Source organism: Branchiostoma floridae, chromosome 2 (genome assembly GCF_000003815.2).
Source record: "Branchiostoma floridae strain S238N-H82 chromosome 2, Bfl_VNyyK, whole genome shotgun sequence".
NCBI lineage: Eukaryota > Metazoa > Chordata > Leptocardii > Amphioxiformes > Branchiostomatidae > Branchiostoma > Branchiostoma floridae.
The window spans coordinates 33,962,557-33,984,414 of record NC_049980.1 but is presented as its reverse complement, the minus strand read 5'-3'; the positions used below and the strand labels follow the sequence as shown (position 1 = coordinate 33,984,414).

General features: G+C 42.3%; 1 protein-coding gene across 1 annotated transcript; it reads right to left on the bottom strand.

The window, feature by feature from the left end:
- Positions 1-7,829: 7,829 nt before the first annotated feature.
- Positions 7,830-21,596, bottom strand: LOC118409213. Its single transcript, XM_035810082.1, has 4 exons — positions 21,356-21,596; positions 20,043-20,266; positions 9,895-9,993; positions 7,830-8,865 (listed from the first exon to the last, which is right to left on the bottom strand). The coding sequence occupies exons 1-4, from the start codon at positions 21,594-21,596 to the stop codon at positions 8,845-8,847; spliced, it is 585 nt and encodes a 194-aa protein (XP_035665975.1). The 3' UTR covers positions 7,830-8,844.
- Between the last annotated feature and the right edge of the window lie 262 nt (positions 21,597-21,858).

Genomic DNA, 21,858 nt, shown 5'->3' with positions numbered 1-21,858 from the left:
AATCAAGGAATAGGTTCTAGAGCTCTCGTTCGATGACAACAGGCCTTCCCGCAAGCAGACGGAGAGCTTGTGATCGCTTGAAACCATTCCATAATTTGCTCATATGTGGGGACCAGTCAGCGCCTGCTTCCAGAATTTGGACGATTCCAGACGTTTAGATGGTCCGTGTTCCCAGACGGAAACACAGAGAAGCGACTGTATATTGTGTATAATGAATGTCAGAGCTAGAAGCGACTGTATATAGTAAATAATGAACGCCAGAGCGAACTACTTTCCGGATGGTACCCAGGCTATAGTATTCATGCTTCTGTCACCATTGAAGACTACCAGCTACTTTGTCAAACGGTTCAGGTACAGGTACAGACTACAGGTCTGGACCTCTGTTTGAATGTCTAGACCTGTGCCTGATGTTGCATTCAGGTATACAGTACAAGTGTATTGTCCTCTTTTTATATTCCGGTCCAGTTCATATCATATGACTTTGTCTTTATTCAGATCCACTTTTAGCTAACAATATTATGTTGCCAATGCTTCCAGTGGTCTACATAAAATACATTAATACACGCACAACATTACATACGTAACTGACTGTTCCAGTGGCAAGCCATTCGGTAGAGGAAGCGCTTCCTTTCTGCATTGGTCCTAGGTTTTGACAGCATGATGCAGTTTGTTGTTGTTGACCGTGTTTGGTACCGACTGTTGGTTGGTCTTACAATGTTTTTGGTAGTCCTGTGTGAACTATCCTGCGGAATGTGGCAAATATGGATCATATGGATCCATACATTTATGCTTGGTCAGGACAAGAGTACCTAAATCTCTATACCTGTACCTGATGTTATATCTACATTCAGGTACACAGTACTGGGGGGATGGGTTCCTCATTGGGAGTCACAGTACCCTGCCTTGCCTGACCCAGTACTAGTTTATTATTCTCTTACAAGATAATTTCATTGGAGATTGCAGTGTTTTCACTGAATTAAAACCACAATCATCTTAGCAACATTTCTGATTGTCAGCAAGTTTAAGCTGTATAACCTAAACGTTTAAAACAATGACACAGACATTAGCAAAAAAAACTCTTTTCTATTCCTGCCAGGATCACGTCATGTGGTTAGATTCATCCAGTCTTCCCATCGTATATAATGCCTGGTCAGGGCTATGCAGGTTAGTGCAGGTAAAATTGGAGCTGTGCAGGTATTTCTGATGTCTACCTGCTCCTAACCTGCACTGGTCCACGTGCTGGGTTTTATACATAATGGTGTAGTTGTATGTCGATTGTTCTTAGCTGCATTGACTGTTACCACCTATTAAGTATAAAAGAAGAAGAAAAAATAGCAATGGTACCTGAACAATTTTTGTATGATCCATTTCAATGTTACCTGCACCAGTGCAGATATGCAGAAATAAGTATTTCGAGCCCTGCAGGTGGAAGGTGGCATGACGTGTGTACATAAGATGTACGTGTGTACTGTAAGGACCCTGGCGTGAAGGGAGATCCATGTAATATTGATGGTGTACTCAGTATGTCTCACACTGGAGGCCCCCGGCCCACCCACCGTGAACCCTCCCCCGGGACGCTGGAACCCGGCCCTCCCACCGTGAACCCTCCCCTGGGAGCCTGGCCTTGGCCGCGCTCCCGGCACTACAGGCACATCTGTTTCCATAGACGCACCCGGGTTATTAATGAACACGGAATACAGGATTGCTGGGGAAAGGGTAGCGTGATACATCTCAATATTGGGAGGCAGAGGCTGGTGTTTTGAGACAGCGCAAGCAGTTGTAGCCGTAAGGCTTGTTTTGAACGTATTTTGCAGTGTTTTGTACGTTTTTCTGGAGATCAGGAACTTTCTATAGTGCCTAGAGAGTATTACTAGAAATCACGATATATCCAGGATTCTAAAAGCTTGTACAAAACACTTGAACTATATTCTCGTAACAATCCTGACTTACATCTGTCTTTGATATTAAGTACAAGTGCTTCCTGAAGGGCATAAGCTTTTATTGCTGCATATTACTAAAAATTTTATTACTTAGATAATGAAAATATAAAACTTGATCTTCAACAGGATCTCTTCAGTGTCACTGACAAAAGATAACGAATGTTATCTGAAACATCAGACCGTTCACAAAATCATATCCAGTTGCTTGAATAATACAGTTTTAGTGTCCTTACATGTACACCATGTTTTGTATGCACATGAAACTAACGATCCCATTGAAACACTACGAGCCATATTCAGCTATTTCTGGAAGCATTCCTTTGAGAAAAAAGCAGATCAGTCAGCATGTTTCCCTCCCTGCGATGAACAGAGAACTATTGTTAATTCATTTACTTTTGCAGTGGCTTTATTTCATGGTAGGACCTTAGAAAGAAAGCTTTTAGTATCACTGAGGTCACTGTGAAAACCATAAAAATAAATCTTTGGTTTTTATTGTCTGTTTATGTATTCTTATAATCTACATGTATATGTTAGACCTTTCCAGGTGTCCCGTGTCCTCTAATGTTATATTTTATACGGTACGAAACAAGCAATTCATCCCTTTGGGCTACAACTGAATGCTCTTGAATAAAATTCCGTTTAATTAAGGAGCTTTCCGCAAAAGTTTTAAAGATTTACGGTATGTGTGACCGCAATCTCAGACGCAGCTAATATTATTGCCCAAGTATCGTCCGTTATTTTATGTGAAGCGTTTTAGTACAAGAATATTCCATTAGAGCCAATATTAGTGGCGACCATCTGTGCTGTGTTTAATGTTACCTGTGAGACCTTCCCTGTGTTTGTTAAGAGAGTTGCCCCGTCTGTTGCTAATGTGGTGTTCCTATATAGCTAGCCTCCACAGCAGGCTTTTGGGTCCGTGTGGAGTTGTCCTACTCTCCAAGCAGAGGTTGAGTCGCGTAGATATGCTTGGAGAGTAGAGTTGCTAATGTGGTGTCCTCTAGCCTCCGTAGCAGGCTCTACTGGTAAAGGCGTCTTTCACTCGTTATCAGTAAAATGTAAAAAATGGCGTTATTTTCTTCTTCAGTGAAACCTACCTGATTGTTTAGGAAAATTCCTCTTTTAACCATAGCCAAAAATGGCAAGCCCTTCCTGGATTGTAACCAGGGTCTCCCAGATACCAACTAATTAGAAGGGGCTCAACTGTGAGGCTGCTATCAGTTGAGCTACAGGGACAGCCAATAACTCTCAAGTTTCTTGTGTCTCGTAGAGCCTGACATAGAAACCAACCAAGTGTGGTGGAACTGATGATACGCCATGAGGCTATGTTGATTTGATTATATGGATGACATTCACGCGGGCATCAAGTTTCGACCATTCCAGATATTAGATATATATTTTTCAATCATACTGTAAGTTGCACAAAGCAGCTGCAGAATGAGCAAAGAAATGCCAGAGAATAGCAAAAATGTCAGAAAATGTCTGCTAATGTCAAAGAATGGCAAGGTCGTTTCCAATGTCATATAAGAAGATTTGAAAGAACAAAAATGAACGCTCTATTGTTTATGTATGTAACGTTACCATACTCTGTGTTCTCAGTCAGTTGTTAAACCTCCCTGACCACAGATTTCATAATGGAGGCAACTATTTGGGGCCAATTTTTTTTTTTTTATTTGCATGCTCGCATGAGTTTTTGGGGTTCCCAGAGGATGTCATCCATATAATCAAATCAACATGGCCTTAGTAATAATAGGCCTGACAATATAGCCTGTTAAGGAGGCTATGTTTGCCTGTCTGTGAACATGATTGGGTCTGGTTTAGTGTGTTCCCCATGAATCACTTCCCGTGTTTTGATGAAGCAAACAAAGTGGGTCATTTTTTATTGATGTCAGACTTCATTTTGGTAATGGCCACAGGAATGTCAGTTCCCGGTCTCCGTCGGACATACATACATGTACAGCCGTGCACTACACATGGCTATCAGACATACATGTACAGCCGTGTACTACACATGGCCGTCAGACATACATGTACAGCCGTGCACTACACATGGCCGTCAGACATACATGTACATGTACAGCCGTGCACTACACATGGCCGTCAGACATACATGTACAGCCGTGCACTACACATGGCCGTCAGGCATACATGGCCGTCAGACATACATGTACAGCCGTGCACTACACATGGCCGTCAGGCATACATGTACAGCCGTGCACTACACATGGCCGTCAGGCATACATGTACAGCCGTGCACTACACACGGCCGTCAGGCATACATGTACAGCCGTGCACTACACATGGCCGCCAGGCATACATGTACAGCCGTGTACTACACATGGCCGTCAGACATACATGTACAGCCGTGCACTACACATGGCCGTCAGACATACATGTACAGCCGTGCACTACACATGGCCGTCAGACATACATGTACAGCCGTGCACTACACATGGCCGTCAGGCATACATGTACAGCCGTGCACTACACATGGCCGTCAGGCATACATGTACAGCCGTGCACTACACACGGCCGTCAGGCATACATGTACAGCCGTGCACTACACATGGCCGCCAGGCATACATGTACAGCCGTGTACTACACATGGCCGTCAGACATACATGTACAGCCGTGCACTACACATGGCCGTCAGACATACATGTACAGCCGTGCACTACACATGGCCGTCAGGCATACATGTACAGCCGTGCACTACACATGGCCGTCAGACATACATGTACAGCCGTGCACTACACATGGCCGTCAGACATACATGTACAGTATAGCTGTGCACTACACATGGCCGTCAGGCATACATGTACAGCCGGGCACTACACATGGCCGTCAGACATACATGTACAGCCGTGCACTACACATGGCCGTCAGACATCCATGTACAGCCGTGCACTACACATGGCCGTCAGACATCCATGTACAGCCGTGCACTACACATGGCCGTCAGACATACATGTACAGCCGTGCACTACACATGGCCGTCAGACATACATGTACAGCCGTGTACTACAAATGGCCGTCAGTGGGCACGCTTTACATGCGGCTTCAAAAATAATTCCCGAAACGCATTTTCAAAGACACTCTGCAAAAAGCCTGCTTTTAAGGATGAAAACAAAACATTTTTATTGAATTTTTCTACAACAGGTTTGAAATGCACTCAGAGTGTCCAAAACAAGTTCCTACCTCTTGAATCTTGTAAAGAAAAAACGTTTTTCAAAAATGAGTTTCAGGAACTGTTTTCAAGAACGCGTTCCGGTAAGTGTTTCTGAAATCTCATGTAAGTTGGGCCCTAGGAAATGGTATTTTCAATCTTACATTACACTTTGTTCTTTTTTTTTTACATTTTTACTGAGGTATAATAAACAATACAACATCGATGTCCACTACATGATGAAATTGTGTATAGTAGAGTATATTTGCATGAGGTTTTGTACAACTCCATGTATATTTTTAACATACACATAGTTGATTGACGTATCTATGAATATATTTAATGAAAGTGGAAGATGAATCTACAATGAGGTGTTCTTGTAAGCAAAGGCTCTGTAGTTTTCTGCATTTCTTGTATGGTCTTGGACAGAATGAGGTTTGTACATTGTGTTGTAAATGACAACTTCTCAGTAACATCGACTATCATAATTCCACCAGGTGCCATAATACCGCCACCTCAAAAAACGTTAGCATAGAGGTCTTCCCAAGATTGTCTTGAACACCGAATGTTAAATATCTTAAATGTAATACAATTCAGGTATTTATGTGTTGAAGACAATCTTAATAAACCTCTATAACAACGTTTTTTTGAGGTGGCGGTATAATAACACCTGGTGGAATTATGAGAGTGTATGTTATACTTATCTATGACTTACACATAGTTCATACATGAGCATGTATAATGAATAATGAGCATGTATAATAAATACGACAAGGACAATAATCATAGCAATGCCTTTTCTTCTTGAGTATAAAGATAGGTGAGGTTTGTATTTCAGTGCGTTTCTTGTACCGCAAGGTAGCACCCTTATTATTCTTACTCTAAGGATATCAATCGCTGAAAGTGCATGATGTGGATGGTGCTCAGTATGTAATGCCGTGTGCAGGGGGATGGAAATGTCGATGGCTGTTACGGTGGCATATGGAGACGCTCGTTATGAGAGTTATTGCTGGCAGCTGGCTGTATTAGTGAATCAGTAGGCAGTCACTCAACAATATTGCACCAACGCAGTTGGGGGGAAGTCAAAGGATGCAGGAAATTTATAGTCTCTGCTATACTGCGTGTGGTGTTGGAAAATCAGTAGAAATTTGCCAGATAGACCGAGGATTGTGCCAAAGATATTACTTGGCAACAACGCTTCCCTTAGGAGGCAAATGTTAACTCTACGGTCGCATATTCTTCTGTCACTTGTTATAAAAAGAGGGAAAAATCATGATCAGGTTAGCGATAGATTTACAGGTAACATAGCTTTAGTTGTTCTGTTTTTCCAAGTGTTTACTTGCATCACTACAAGTAATGGTATTTTCCTGATCTTTTATTTTTTAAATTTATGCAACAGTATGATTACTGCATGTTGGCAAGACGCAAATAAAGATCACCATTATTTTTCCCAACAACCCACGGAAACTAGCGGAGACTAGGAAATCCATGCAATCGTACACAAAATCGGATTAGTTAGACTTGTAAATTCCAGGAAGGATGGTCAGGGTTAATCTTCTGAGACGTGGGCCAAACAAATTTCCAGGAATTAGTATTGATCTTGAACTTGGAGGGTTGTCTGTTTGGTTGCTGTAGCCAGACTGGACCCCGCACGGATGCCAAGGGAAGGCAGTGTAACTACATTAGTGTGGCCAAATGGGCTCTTCACGTCAGCCCCCCACCAGTCTCCCGCCTTAATCAGTTCTCGGTCAATCAGAAGATTGCCTTCGGGACGACCGGAAAATGTCGGGGCACAAATTATCTGCTCGCGCCGTGCAGGTGGAGCGCTGGAGACGGGGGAAGGATTTCCCATTCATCACGGACTGGGCTATTGGCATATCGGGGGCAGCGATTGGAAAGGCCACCCTTCCAATAGATACTAGAAGACACGCTTCCGCACTGCCTGCCGAATGTCATCTGATTTGTTAGTTCGCAGTTGAACCCGCCCGAGTGAACTTGAAATTGAATCAGCAGGAGTTCTCCTGTATATGGGTTTTCTATCCGCCGCGTGGGTCTTGATAAATAATCATTCCGATGCGGAATTACCGATTTTCTGCCGTAGCGTTATTCCAATCGTCCCACACATTTATATCACGGGGAGGTAAGAATAAAGCGGTACGGCTCGGAGCTTAGCCGATGTTTGAATGATCAAACTGGAAAACGTAACCGGCAGTAAGATGGCCCATTTCTTGGATTTTTGCCACAGTCATTTAGACTTCTGCGAATCTACCCTCAACGCTTGTCAGATATTGTCTTTTTACTGAATTTGCTTAACTTGTAGTTTAAGATGTTTCCATATTCAAAGATGAATGTACATTGTTTAAAACATAGCGACATTTTGTTTTACTTTTCGCTTCAATTGATTGAGTGACAAACAATCATTGCTGACACGGAACCAAGATCTCCAGTCCAACCAATTCTAACACTAATGGCTAGCCTCTTTGTTCGGCACTGGTAAGCTTTGGCTTTCGTACCCCAAGTAAGTAAAAATTGACGATTGTGGTGGACTCTTTAACGTGCTTGATGTGAGCTAGGTCTAACGGTATACATGAACAAGCAGAAAAATCGACCACACAAAAATATCTACGTTTGTGCAGATTTGCAATGTTCATCTGGCGGTCACAAAGGTCCTTTGATGAGGAGGTCCTTAAGCCTAAGGGTTTCGATGGTGGCACAGGTTTGCAAACAAGATACAGGCTGAACCAGCTTTTGTTTGTTTTTCTCGTCCGAATAGATTGTACCTGCTTTTTGGGCAGATGAAGGGGGGAAGTGAGAATGACTTTTTCTTTCTTTGGAAGATGAAGGGAATGATGGTTTGGGCACGCTGTGTGTATGATGATGATGACTCACTGGTCTACAATGGCGGATGAAATGGATTAGTGAAGAACGTGATTCGATTTGATCTAGGCTATAGGATTCTCAGTACAAAACACTGATTATATGGTTGACAGGATATACTGAGTGTCCTGGTGACTGTACTATTGTTAATACCCCTCACCACACTCCTGTGTGCGGGGAGAAGAGAGCATCACCACCGTACGCGTAGCACGCCATGTTCGGTTTGTATCGTTACGGAGCGTTTGTGTCGATTGCGGTTAGTGCTGAACTGATTGGTCAAGTTTCTGTGTCAGTGCAACAGCATACCTGATGATTTAGTACTTATTCTTGTACAAAGGAAGTCCTCAAAGCTCGTTGGAGACAGGTTGGTTGAGAAGACAGTAAGGATAAGGAAGGGTTAACATTACAAAACCTAAACCAACAACCCAGCCCACCAGATGACAACAAAACAACGTCAGCATACTGGCGGGTCAGAGTTGATGTGATATTGTTGTCATTTTGTATATCAAGTTCGTAACGATATATGGAAGCAGTGTTCTTGTATCTATGGCAAGGCAAACGTTGAACTTGGAAAGCTTTGTTTCACAATAAAATAGTAACTAGGCAACCCCCTGAGGTACACCTTGAGCTCTTGGTCTCTCTTATCATCAGTAGAGAGTTACATCCTCTATATCAATGATTGCGTCACCAAGACAAGATGCGTTGGTCAGGGAGTGTGTCGGTTTGCTGGAGCAGCTTCAGGCATGCTGTGCGTACGTGTGGCCACACTTGCACTGCTTGTTACTCATGGACGAGCCGCTGTTCGACCCGCCGGAACTCGCCCCTCCGGACTTGGAGCCGCCGCCGCCGCCGGAAGGCTTGTCGTCACCGGATAAGCTGAGAAGCCTTCAGGGATTTCAAAGAAGGAAGGCAGTAGTTTAAGATCAGCGGCTTCTTGCGCAATTATCATCTTGCATTCAAGAATGTTTCGCCCTCTTTTTCTAATGAGCTATGAGAACTGTATTTTAATGCATGCTCTGAAATAAGATGCTGTATACATAAACGCATGTTTAGCAAAGTTATGTTTTACATTTTTTATCGACAGAGCAAACTTTATGTCGCATATCAATAAAACTGGATATGAATCGGGAAACATCCATTTTTAAAAAGGTACGTCTACATTCACGCAAAACTATACTTCCTTCCTTCAAGGATTTAAAGTGTCCGTATGACAAGGATGGATGGCAGGTACTTCTCACTCTTTGAACAGCAAGAGACCCTGATTATTTATGCAGGCCCCTTCAGCAGGTCAACTCCTGAGAGTCTCCATGCGCCACTTTGATCTCGGACAGGCTGGTAGTTATCAATCAAATCAAGACCTCTTTTTATATTGATACAGAACTGCTCAGTAGAGACGTTTTGCATCTAGAAGAGCTCCTCAGTGTAAAGAAGCGAAACCTGAAGTGGCACGACCGAGTTTCACGATCAGCAAGGCTAGCCAGACTATCATGCGAGGAACCGCAAAGGGAGGTAGAAATAGTGGTATGCATCGGAAAATATGGAAGGATAATATCATATCAGAGAATACACAGGCATGACACTAGCTGAAAGAAGAAGGAGAAGATGGAGAAGAAAAGAAAACCAAGAAGGGTGGAGAAAGCTGGCTGCCAGGTTTTCTGCTGTGCCTCAACATTCAAATAGAATAACTGGACTTGTGTTGTGGTTAGATAAGATAAGATGGTTGTAATCAGTGAACTGGAAACTCCTTGAGACATGATTGTGGGAAGAGGGATGCCAGAGCCTCTCTCCTTCTAACATCACAAGGAGAATGGGGAATGGAGGAGATGAAGAGGAATAGATGGGGATGAGGATGAGGAGGATGGGGATGAAGAGGAGGAGGAGGATAGGGAGGAGAAAGAGAAGGAGAAGACTCACCTGCCGAGGAATAAGAACCCCGCCCCTGCCTCCTGCTGGCTGAATTTCGTACACTTGTTGCCCTGACATGCTTTGCAGGCCCCTCCCGGCATCTCTACCCTGCAGAAACATCAGAAACAACGTTGATGAAATGATGTTGAGCGAATTAGAGTTTATGGTCATTTCTTCCAAGTTTCTACAAACTTACAGAGTTTCCAAGACGACAGGATTACAAAAAATGCCAGTGAGAGTTGGATACTTCGCCAAATAACTTAAGATTCATTTGCAGAGTATCGTCCGTTCACAAGTTTTCACAGACAATTAGGTACAGGTTCAAGTCCGGACCTGGACCTGATCCTCCGGACCTGAATTTTCCGTATCGGTACCCACGCCTAGTCATGTAGCTAGTACTCGCAAAGTAACAGTTCCTCAATCAAAATGACAGTTAGTCAATCAACTAGCTAAAATGTAGATTGAAACGGTCAGACGTTATTGACTCGTTCTACCAATATATTTTGACGTTACTGACGCTGACAATGGATGTCACTTGAGACGTGAGAAGTGGTTTCCATACATTATCCTGTTGATATTTGAATACTGTTAACCTGGATGTCTCAGCTTCATAAACGCACAACAAACACTTGTCTTTAGTCGTAGATGTCTAAATATTTGATAGCCTGTGTGGCGTAGCCTCCTGATGATCTAACGACCCCTGGTTCTGTCGGGATATAGGCGATTATCATATACAATGATGGAAGATTATATCTATATTCGGAACCCTCAGAAAATTCATGACGAAGAAAACCTGCAGCCAAGAATACAACGAAACTAGATGTCTATAAGGAAATTGATAAAAAATCACGGAGGAAAGTTACGAATTTTATTTCACAGACCGGTAAGAGGTTATTCTATGCGAAGAAACTGCACATCGAGGAATACGTCTCAGTAGAATTCCAACTGCAAAGATAACATGGGGATCATCAAAAGGGACTCAAATCCCGAGGGAACTGTTTTAGCAAGTTCTGCAGATAGTATTTTTAATCGAAAATGTAATTACGCCCAAAAAAACGTTACTCTAGCAACTGGATATGGTTTTGAAGCTGTCAGACGCCTCAAACAACCGTCCGGTGTCTTTCGTCAGTAACACTGGTTGGTGGGAACAGGCTGTCTGAAACGTCTGACCGTTTCCAAAATCATATCCAGTTGCTTGAGTAACTAAACTGCTTTTTAACATATCTTATTACCTGAGTGTCTAATCTTCATCGACAAAAAATGTAATTGTATTGGAAACTCAATTCTCCCCTTGCTTTGAGGCAAACAGTGACCTACATCTTAAGCAAATATCCCTTAGGAACACACTCCTCGGTTCTGCCCCATCCCCGTCATGCCAACACACTGGTCTGTATGGGGAAACTCTTTCAGCTACTATAAATGGTCCATTTCCTGGTTAATCTGTGATGAAATCTTAAAAACGTGGCTGATTTTGTATTCAGAAATGTGGTCTTTTTAGAAAATGACACCCAACTTCTAGAGATGAGTCCCTTTTGCGCAGACCACGCTGTCACCAATGATCCCTTCCCATCCATTATACATTCGGTTTTAGTCAATCAATCCTGCGGGTGCTTTACGCATTTAGATCCGGAATTGACTGTTTGGTAAGTCTATCTCCCCCCTCCTGGTGTCTGTGATCAGATTACCACCTCTGGAGGGATTACCGGCATAACTACGTACATCGCATGGATGAGTCCTCTCTTCGTCACTGTCACTGACTCAACAATTCCCTGTCATCACCTAGCTGTGCAGTCAGATAGACATTGTCTAAAACTTGTTTCAAAACTTGATTTATCCAAATTTTAAATTATCCAAATTTTAAAAAACACTTTGTTGATGCTTTGTAAAACATTGTTGATGACCTGCATATTTATTAGTCTGTTGATTTCCCACCTGTGTAAGATGACTTTAGATGTCTATATTACGTTTTGAACACGTCGATTTATTGCATATAGTTCATAATTATTTTTTCTGCGACAATCTAATAAAACCATCGTGAATTTTCAATCTTTATTATAACTTTTTTTAGTTCTATGTACGTAACATTGTAGTTATTTCAATAATTGAAATACTCAACCGATTTATCTAGTTACATATGTGTAACTAGTATTGTTCTGTCAGCTCATTCTAGTGACCCTGAAGACGCTAGGGTGGTGGACGTCATCCGAAACGTCCAGAAGTAATCTGCAAATTTCATCCAGTTTTTGACATTGAATTTTCTTGAAATATTATAAACCTTCGTCAGCGTACTATGTACTTAACTCAGCAGTCCTATTTATTTATTTTTCTTTATAGTATGCTCCCATGTTTATCTTTATCATGATACATACACGATTCAATTTGAATAAATTGTGTAATACTGCTATCTATGTCTTAAACAAAATCATATTACTGCGCCACTGTGTTCAGTTGTTTGTTTCTGTTTGATTCAAAAGGAAACGTCAGTTTTAGGAGAAACTTGATATTCCCCTTGCAATACAATTGTGATATCAACTGTCATAACACTGCTACATTAATGTGATGGTGAAGTCCATGAGCTCGACTAATGCAACATCTGCAATCCCTGAGGTACTAGCATGCACTCTTCATGTGTTCACGACATTATTGAAAAGGCTTCCGTGGCATCTTTCTTTAATGCCGTGGTCTTAAGGTACCCGGTGGAGTTATTAAAGTACACATTACAAACACGGTGTATTGGGACCCACAAAACGCGCACAATAACCCGGCGTGCTGTACAGACTATGGGCTGATTGCTTGATCCATTACAGGCGCCCCATACAAGCCCACCTGTCTCCACGTGTGCACGGCTGGTAATGCACATAAACAGCGCGTAGTAAAAGGAGGCAATATCCCTATTATGAAGGGCAATTTAATACATCAGAACGCAGCTCAGAGCAGGACGCTATTTATTACTATCGATCTGCAGGATGTTAAAAGTCGCCGTGAAGCAGGTCGGTAGAGCAAGAGGTCGGAGGTTCTGATTTCGGTCATGAAATGTCTCCTCGTTGTTTGCACGGTTGGGCAAAGAGGGACTGGATCAACGGCAGTAGCTGGTTCTGCATGGACTGTTTCTTTGCATACAACAAAAATATTATATTGGCAACTTGACATTTAGAATTTTCCCTGCTACAAAAGGAACTCAGCAGCAGTGAGTGTTCTGGATCTGCATCTCTATCAGCAAAAAGATATCGTATTGGCACTTACAAATTTTTCTATTTATTTATCAGGAAATGTGACAAGTGCATTACACAGACTCTCAGGCAGCATTGCCGATTTGGAGTCTACAAGCAGGGGCAGACAAATGCATAAGAGTAGTAATACAACGTTATGATGTAACATTTTCTCCTGATGTTGAGTTTCTATGTTTGATAGATGAACTTTATGGCGCAACGATCGTACACGGTACAATGTATGGCAAAAAAAAAGAAGAAGAAACAAACTTATCAACCTTATTACTAAAACAAGTATCAAACTTAGTACATATGCAGATTATGAATATAGAATGAAATTGGCATCCTAATTTCTAGAACAATAAGAGCTAGCCTAAATCATTGATATTGTATTATAATCGAGTGGGGCTAATTATGAGTTTCGGCATTTTTTCTTATGACAAAGCAGTCTTTTGTATATTTACCTATTTTAGCATTGTGGGAGTTATTACATCTGAATATGTAATCAAATCTGTCTGTATCATTGAGTCTCTTAAAATCTGTTGTATTTGATTCGAGGAATGTGAATAACTCATTACGTGAAACATTGTACCTACTGCACATCATGACAAAGCGAAATTCATCTTCAATTTGCTTTTGTAGTTACAACCATCACATACAACAGTTTATTCCATAATGTCCTGAGTTAAACCAATTATTTTTCTTTATTGTGAAAATCATCCAGAATCGACTGCCGCCGCACCCAAGCAAAATGGCTTATATCAACGGCACCACTGAAATATGATTGAAGGCATATAACAGAAACTAAGGTAGACAAGTGAAACCATGGTAACTGACACTGTCCTTAAGCTTTAAGGTCATGAGATTACAGAACATTTTGGTCATGGAATGTCTCCTGTTTTGGGTCGGTTGCTTGGTTAAATCATGTATGTTTGATACTCAAGGTACATTTACCGCGTGCAATAGCTTATTCCATAGTTTCTTGGCCATCAACTTGTTTGATGCCACCATTAGAAATTGAGGTATTGCTTTAGCCATGTTGGTAGGTAAGTGCTGGGAAGGCAAAGGTCAAGGTTGGATTTTGGCATAATGGAAGCTGCCATTGTTCATCGTGACCTTGGACAGAGTATATGGACCGGTTATGGTGTGGCAACTCTTACACTGCAAAGAACCGATGTCTAAGTACGATCTTAAAGCATGCTTAAAGGTTCTATTTTGCACTCGAGTGAAAAACAGAACATTTACGCATTCTTTTAGCGGACTTTAATTGCACTTTATGCCATGCAACACTGAGGGCCAACAGCAGGAACGTCTCTTCCAGTTACGCAAAGTTTGAGGAGATCTTTACTTGGCTTGTCAACAACTTCTGCAGGGGTCCCGAGGGGAATCACAGGTAGTGGATCGGGTCAGAGGCAATCAGCTTTAGTGTATTTCAACCGCTCGGTTCTGACTGTGGCGGAACGCCATTAGGGATTACACTAGCAAGGCGGGGGGACATGTACAGGTCCGGGGGGAGAGAGAGGGACGGGTCTGTTATAACGCGTGAGAACATTAGACTTGGACACGGTCCGATAGTGTCGGGTAAAGGTTTCTCGGCATTCCCATTAAGGGTAACAGTAACAACGCTGAAGGACTGGCAGCGAACACTGGGGTTAAGCGCATTACACAGAACTGGTGGATTTGTCAGGGCAGGGGCTGTAGTCTGGCAGAGTGGTAGAGATTTTACTTTCATTTTACTTCTTGTATGTTAATTTTCTGTTTGTATGTCACTGTATGTACAGTACTTGTTTTGTTTTATTTTTGTAACGCAGGTCTCCACTGCAAAGCAGTGTTAATCACTGGGAGGGCAACCTTGGGTAAAAATTAAAGAAATAAAATGACCGAAATAGATATTCTGATTGGTTTATTCGGTCTCTCGTAGTACCTAGTAACACGTAGGACAGTAAGTTCCCTTGCATTTTAAGCAGCATGGTACATTTTTACAGGGATCGGTTGTGACCTCCCTCCCCCTAAACGTGCTCGAGTTACCTTCTGGAACACAGGATACCCAACCCAACCCAACCCAACCAAGATGCTCTACCCAGGATTGAACCAAGGTCTCCCAGTTACCAACGAATCGGAATCACAGGCTCAGCCATGACGCTGCTACCAGTTGAGCTGCAGGGACATCCCGAGAGATTCAGATTTAGTAGAGTCTGTAGATTGAAAGACAGCCTTAGCTTAGAGAATCCGATTGGAGCCTCAAAACACAGTCAGAACGTTTGAAATTCATGATCTATAAATCACCCACCCTACCATATGCCTAGCATCCTGGCTTCAATGGGCATATCTGCATTAGAGATATGGCAATTCTGGCGGCAGAGATCCCAATGGACCTCCCGGGTATTCACGCAGGTTTTGCGGCTTTGAGACGCCTCCTTAAACGGCAGTCTGAATGTTTCCACTTCGATGACCTTCAATTCATGTCACTTAATATCAAAGGATTTATCTAATTTCAAAATTTATACCACCCTAACTCATCCCTACCATATCCTATCCGGATCACACTCTGTCGACAGACAGGGACTTCAATATCGGAACCTCTGCCGGTAGAATCGGCGATTCTGCCAGATGACCTTGACAGATATATCTGTCAATCTATATTTTCCTGAATCAAAGTTGAAAACTTCTGACCTCCTTTTAAGGGAATATCTTTATTACGGACTCCATTTCAGGATATCTACCGGTAAAATCAGCAAGTCTGCCAGATTAAAATCTCGACTCTGACATGTATCTCTCCCATATATATTCCTCTATCGTGAACGCTGTTCGCCGGAGGCCACGCTGAAGTGTTGAGGCGGGGAGTTGCAATCCGTGCCGGGTGAATTCGATGCAGAGCCTGTCCTCAGGGGACGGAGGCCATCTCAAACGCCTTGATTGTTTTACGTCCGGCGCGGTGAAGTGTAATCACGATCCGGTAGATTGCGCGGCCGGCTCAATCCAGTGTCGGCTTACGGCGGTGCAGCGCGACGTTCCCGAGGGGAATTCGGGACGCTAAACCCGAGCGGCACAATTACGGCGATGGAACGCAGGGCTGGAAATACCACCTGCATATGCAGGTTAGTGCAGATAAAATTGGAGCTGTGCAGGTATTTCTGGTGTCTACCTGCACCTAACCTGCACTGGTCCGTGTACTGGGTTTTATACATAAATGTCCTATGATGTAGCTGTATATGGATTGTTATTAGCTGCATTGAATGTTACCACCTATAAAGTATAAAACTGAAAAATAGCAATGGTTCCTGAACAATTCTAGTATGATCCATACTTTCTAAATAAATTCAGAGTGGTGCAGGTAAAATTTGTCTGGTGCAGGTTATTTTCAATGTACCTGCACCAGGTATGCAGTTAAAAGGATTTCGAGCCCTGGAACGTAACCCCTACACGGTCCCATCGGTCTTAAACTGTCAAATTGTCGGCTTTGTGTTCACCTATATTTCAGAGACTGGAAGATTCGCTTAATCTAATTTGATTGGTAAGCATTTGACATCAAAATAAAGTCATAAACAAAGGTTGCTTACTAAGCATGTATGACCTGATTTATTTTGATGTCAACCTCTGTTATATGTCGTTTCGTTATGAGTTCCCTTTGTTGACTTTGACTGTTATTTGTTCTTTTATTTTTCTTTGAGCAGAAGACTTATATAAGGAAATGTTGCTTTTTGTCTGATGCTCAGTAAATGAATGTGAATAAAATGAAAAATAAGATAAAAACTGAAAATGAAAAATAACGTTAACCCTACACGGTTTGGCATTAGACTACAGATGTTTCATGGTGACAAATGTTCACCAGTTTTACAGCACCCACCCACAGTCATCCGTCTGCATGAGATTTGATCTTTAAGCAACCGTAAAACCTTCGTAAATATTCTGTCTCTTCGCTAGATTAAAGATGGGACTTATACACATTCATTAAAGTGTGCTTAAGAAAAGGTTTTCATCATGAATTCAGGTTGATATTACCAGTTGCCTTATATTCATTTCAGCACTTTAACGACCAAGCTGTGGAGAAGTCGCCAGTTGGAAGGCTACGGATTAGGGGTGGGTTTTTCGTATTGGATTGGTCCGAAAAAAATAATATGATCAAACATTCACACCCTTTGGGTCTTACCGGTCAAGGAAAATAACAAAAGAGAAGTAGCGTATAGTCTATAGTCATTTCTGCCAAGTTTTACAGTCAATCGTACGGACGCAGTTAGCCTTGTAGGATTTTAAAACGCCAGTGGGAGTCGAATACTCCACAAAACAGATTTCTTTGTAGCTAAATGGACCATTGTTTTGAGAATCGTCCATTCACACGTTTACACAGACAATCAGGTCCAGGTTCAGGTTGCAACCATTGCAAATGTGAGCACCTTCAAGACAGAAGGTAATTAAGTCCTCTTAACATTCTTTCGGAGTTCATCTTTTTTATCTACACGCTTGCGGTTACACAGGCTATACCAATGGGGATGACAATGTAAAAGAAATAGATAGATTGTGATGCGATGCAACATACTCTTTTTTTTTATTTCACTACTATTAATTTGCGTTATTGGCTCATTGTGCAAATGATATCTCGTATGAGCCACCGTTCATTTTTATGAATTTTGGTTTAAAAAACAACTTATTCATCAGCATTTCTGTTGCTTTATCCGTGGAGCGCGCTACGAAAAGAACATCCCGCAAGATAACCGAATGTAATGATTAGTGAAGCCAGGAGGGGGGGGGGGTAATCTTGTGTATCTGTGACAATCTAAGATAAGATGTTCCTGAAACGAAGACATTTAGCTTAATCCAAGCAATTTTCGGGAAGAAATCGATGAGAGCATTATTCATCTGCATATCATACCCGGCATCGACCAGAGGACGCGCGCAGTACGTTCCCAGCGCTACGGAGGGACGCCTTCCACATACAAAATACGCAGGGACATTGATCTGGGAAACCTTTTACCGGGTTCACTGTTATCTACCTGGTATTCCCTTCTACATACAGTAATGAATATTGATTAGCATTGAAACGCATTCTGTAGGCACCATATATCCATAGATGAAGCAGGCACTGTGATACAGGTATAACCAGATTTGCTGATATTGCAGAACGGTTGTTAATGTTGATAACCTGTACAATACGTCTTCATGTTCTTACAGGTGAGATTTATACCAAACTCGCGCCTTGGGCAAGAAACACAGCAGTCACGGTCGTACTGCAAGTCCGAAAATTCGATATTTTCTTTGTGGCCTGCTCGGGGAGAAAGGAAATCAGATTTCTGGCCATTCAGTCGGTTAGGTTCACGGCTATATGCCGGGGGTGCAGTGATATTGCCTGAATACGGCACCCCTGGGTTCATTGATTAAGTGAATTGAAATTGAAATAAAATAATAAAACGTATTGACAATCCCTATTCCGGTTCATCGATATCTAACATCGACTATCATAATTCCACCAGGTGCTATAATGCCGCCACCTCAAGAAACGTTAGTATAGATGTCTTCCCTAGATTGTCTTGAACACCGAATGTTAAATATCCTACATGTAATACAATTAAGATATTTAGGTGTTGAAGACAATCTTGGGAACGCCTCTATAGCAACGTTTTTTGAAGTGGCGGTATAATGACACCTGGTGGAATTATGCGAATGTATGTTACATACGCTTACATTATGTTACTGTGGTAATTTTCAGTCTCCTTTGTTAATTCCGACTGTCGTGTGCGAGATGATCTCTTCTTCTATGTTATTTGGGCAGAAGACGCACATAAGCAAATGTTGTTTAATACTCAACAAATGAATGTGAGTAAAATAGAAATAAAACATCTTCATACAGAGATGGGGCATCCAAGCTGTGATGTTTATGTCACTGTCTTACCCAGCACTAAATAAATACGCTAAAGGACGCTAGCTTCTTTATGTCTTTGATGTTGCCAGAAGGAATCGCTGGTATATCTTGCATGGCGTCACAGATATAGATGCCGATTTCTGACGTCATGTTTGTACTCTCCTGTTGAATCATTTTCTCGGCGCCTTGCAGAAAGTGAAAACGTCTTGAAGCGTTTGTAAACATGTCTTAAGAAAAATAAATTTGAGGCCCTGTGCTCTCTTGTAAAGACCCAGCCCACATTTCAAATATATATGTCATGTAACCAATATCACTTACAACGACGCCAGAAAGAAATATCAGTGGTACCGCCAGGCAACAAACAACCTGACGCAATACCACTCTATAGTGCCGATACGATGGTGTTTGTTGTATGTAAAATAAGGGTGGGCATATTCTATTGTTGAGTGCTCTGTTGTAATAACCCCCACCAATATTTCACATTTATAAACAACATCACCTGCCTAGAACGAAATATCAGTGGTACAGGCAAGCAACAACCTGACACTCTACAGTGCCGATACAATAGGGTTTGTTGTATGTAAAATAAGGGTGGGTTATATTCTATTGTTAAGTGCTATGTTGTAAAGACCCTGCCCATACTTTACACGTATACCCACCATAAAAAAACCTAGCGGCGAATGAACGGCATACCAAGAACAGCAAGAAACAACTGCAATATCATTCTACAGTTGTCAGAAGGTTTGTTGTTTGTATAACAAGATTGGACTATTTGTTTGAATGCTCCAAAATATCTCTTTGTGTATCTAGGGGCACCTGAAATACGGGTCAAGGACCTGAATGTGATAAACTGGTAAAATGGAACAAATCAGATTACATTGAATAGCTTAATTTGGTTCCTAAGGCTGTTCCGTGACTGTAGAATCTTATAGAATTCAGGCTTCAAACAAATTGGAGGCTGTCATCGCGACTTCCGTTCTGCCAGTTTTCCCGATACCACTGCGGCAAATCCGCAGCGCCACAGGATTCAGGACCTCCTCATCAACATACCACCAAGAATTCAGAAGAAAGGAAGACACGGAAAGCTTTACCTTGGTTCTGTTCGTGTCCCGGGTTCGGTACAGACTAGGATTGCCTGGTCCTGGTGGCTCTACTGCTCCCCATCCGCCCTGAGGTGTCCGAATGTGCAGGTCCGAGCTGAGGTGGCGCCGCGAGCCGTGGTCTGGATGGTGCCGGAGTCGCGCCTGTACCCGAGCAGAGCCTCTCCTGTGGTGGTGCACTGGCAGCAACGGGGGGACCAAGCTGGTGGAGGAGGCTACACATGGGGGCGATGGATATCTTCATAACAAATATTAGATGTTCCCACATCCACACAGTCATGTGAGATTACAAAGAAGCGAACGGAGAAGCTAACAATGCCATGTATGTACGCTATGTATGTTTAGCTCACCTATTGTTGTAAATATACCTTCCTGTGTTCATGTACATTCAATTGTATAACTGGTAAGTAAATAAGCTTGTTAATCCGGCTTTCGGGTCACCAATGGGCTGTCAGAGATAAAAACATAAACCATTTTACCATTACCACATATTGCATGTTATAGTTTGTTCGACAAATGAGTTTTACAACACAAACACACAGCCATTTGTCTGCATCATCGGGGATTCGATCTTTATAAAATCCCCAAGGCTCCCTAAATGTTTTGTCTCTTCACTAGCTTAAAGATGGAACCTTTACACAAGCATTAAAATGTGGTTAAAGATAGGTTTTCATTAAGGACGTACGTTGAGATTATCAGTTGCATCATAGTTTATTCCACCTTTCCATTCTAATAAAGGGATGAGGAGACAAAACAGTTGTTGATTTGATAGATGAATGTTTACCAAGTTACAAGCTATCAGTATCACGCTTCTGATCTCAATTGCACAGTGGTATTGCCTTTATAATTTTGCAAATTCTGATTACTAAATATGTGCAAAAACAAAGCAGAGTCCACCTGAAGAATGCAACTTGATAGGATTGTAAATGCTCAGACTTTTAAGATAGCATCCACTACCTTTTGTCAGGGGCTGGACATGTTCGAACGTTCACAACTCTATTCAGATGCTGACTGCAGCTTGAGCAGCTTTTATATTTCATATCTTACTACGAGGATGTAAAACCGTCATCAACGCACTATAAAGTTGTGTATCAATAAGTGATCCGTATATTCAAGATGTTTGACCAGTATACCACAAACCCCCATGATGCCCCTTCTGCACACGTTACTCAAAGACCTTTTTCGCGTCATTTCTGGGCCCCGGATCAATAAGCGACCATCACGCTAACAAGTTAAGCACAGACCGCGGACGTTTTTGTTAAATGAAAACCCATTTTTCATCGACTTGTTCGCGGACCCGGAACCTCCTCCAGCCCCGTACAGGCCACACAGGAAGCGCAGCTTGCTGCACCCGGCTCTCCGGGAGACGGACGAACATGATTGCTGACAAGGCCAATTTGCTGTCACACTAAAGCCCGGCAGTTTGCGCTGATGGAACAAATTTGCTACGTCAGCGATCACTGCCGGGATTCCCGCCCGCTCTGGGGCTATTTTTGCATTAGTGACGTGACTGGTGGATTCTGGGAGGATGACGTATGACGCCATACAGTTTGCCCTAACCGTCACTTGGCTGGCTGTCAATCACGATTCAAACATACCGTAAAATCGGAAGTTTTCGCGGTGGTTTTATCATCATTTCGGCGTTTTTAGCGGTAACCACTGCGAACATTAACATATATACAGTAAACCCAGCATAGTAATTTCAAACGCAAATTCAGGGCCAGTACAAACAATCCATTTTACTCCCTACTACGAAATGGAGTCCCCGGAAACATATTGTCACCTTCGCAAAGATGGTTCCGTTTTT

Excerpts from the sequence above, each read along its gene's own strand:
- LOC118409213 (XM_035810082.1), bottom strand. The coding sequence starts at position 21,596 with ATGGCGTCATACGTCATCCTCCCAGAATCCACCAGTCACGTCACTAAT. Across the intron at positions 20,267-21,355 it reads CCTGTACGGGGCTGGAGGAG|CCTCCTCCACCAGCTTGGTC; the intron begins GTTCCGGGTCCG and ends CCCCATGTGTAG. Across the intron at positions 9,994-20,042 it reads GGGACACGAACAGAACCAAG|GGTAGAGATGCCGGGAGGGG; the intron begins GTAAAGCTTTCC and ends ATGTTTCTGCAG.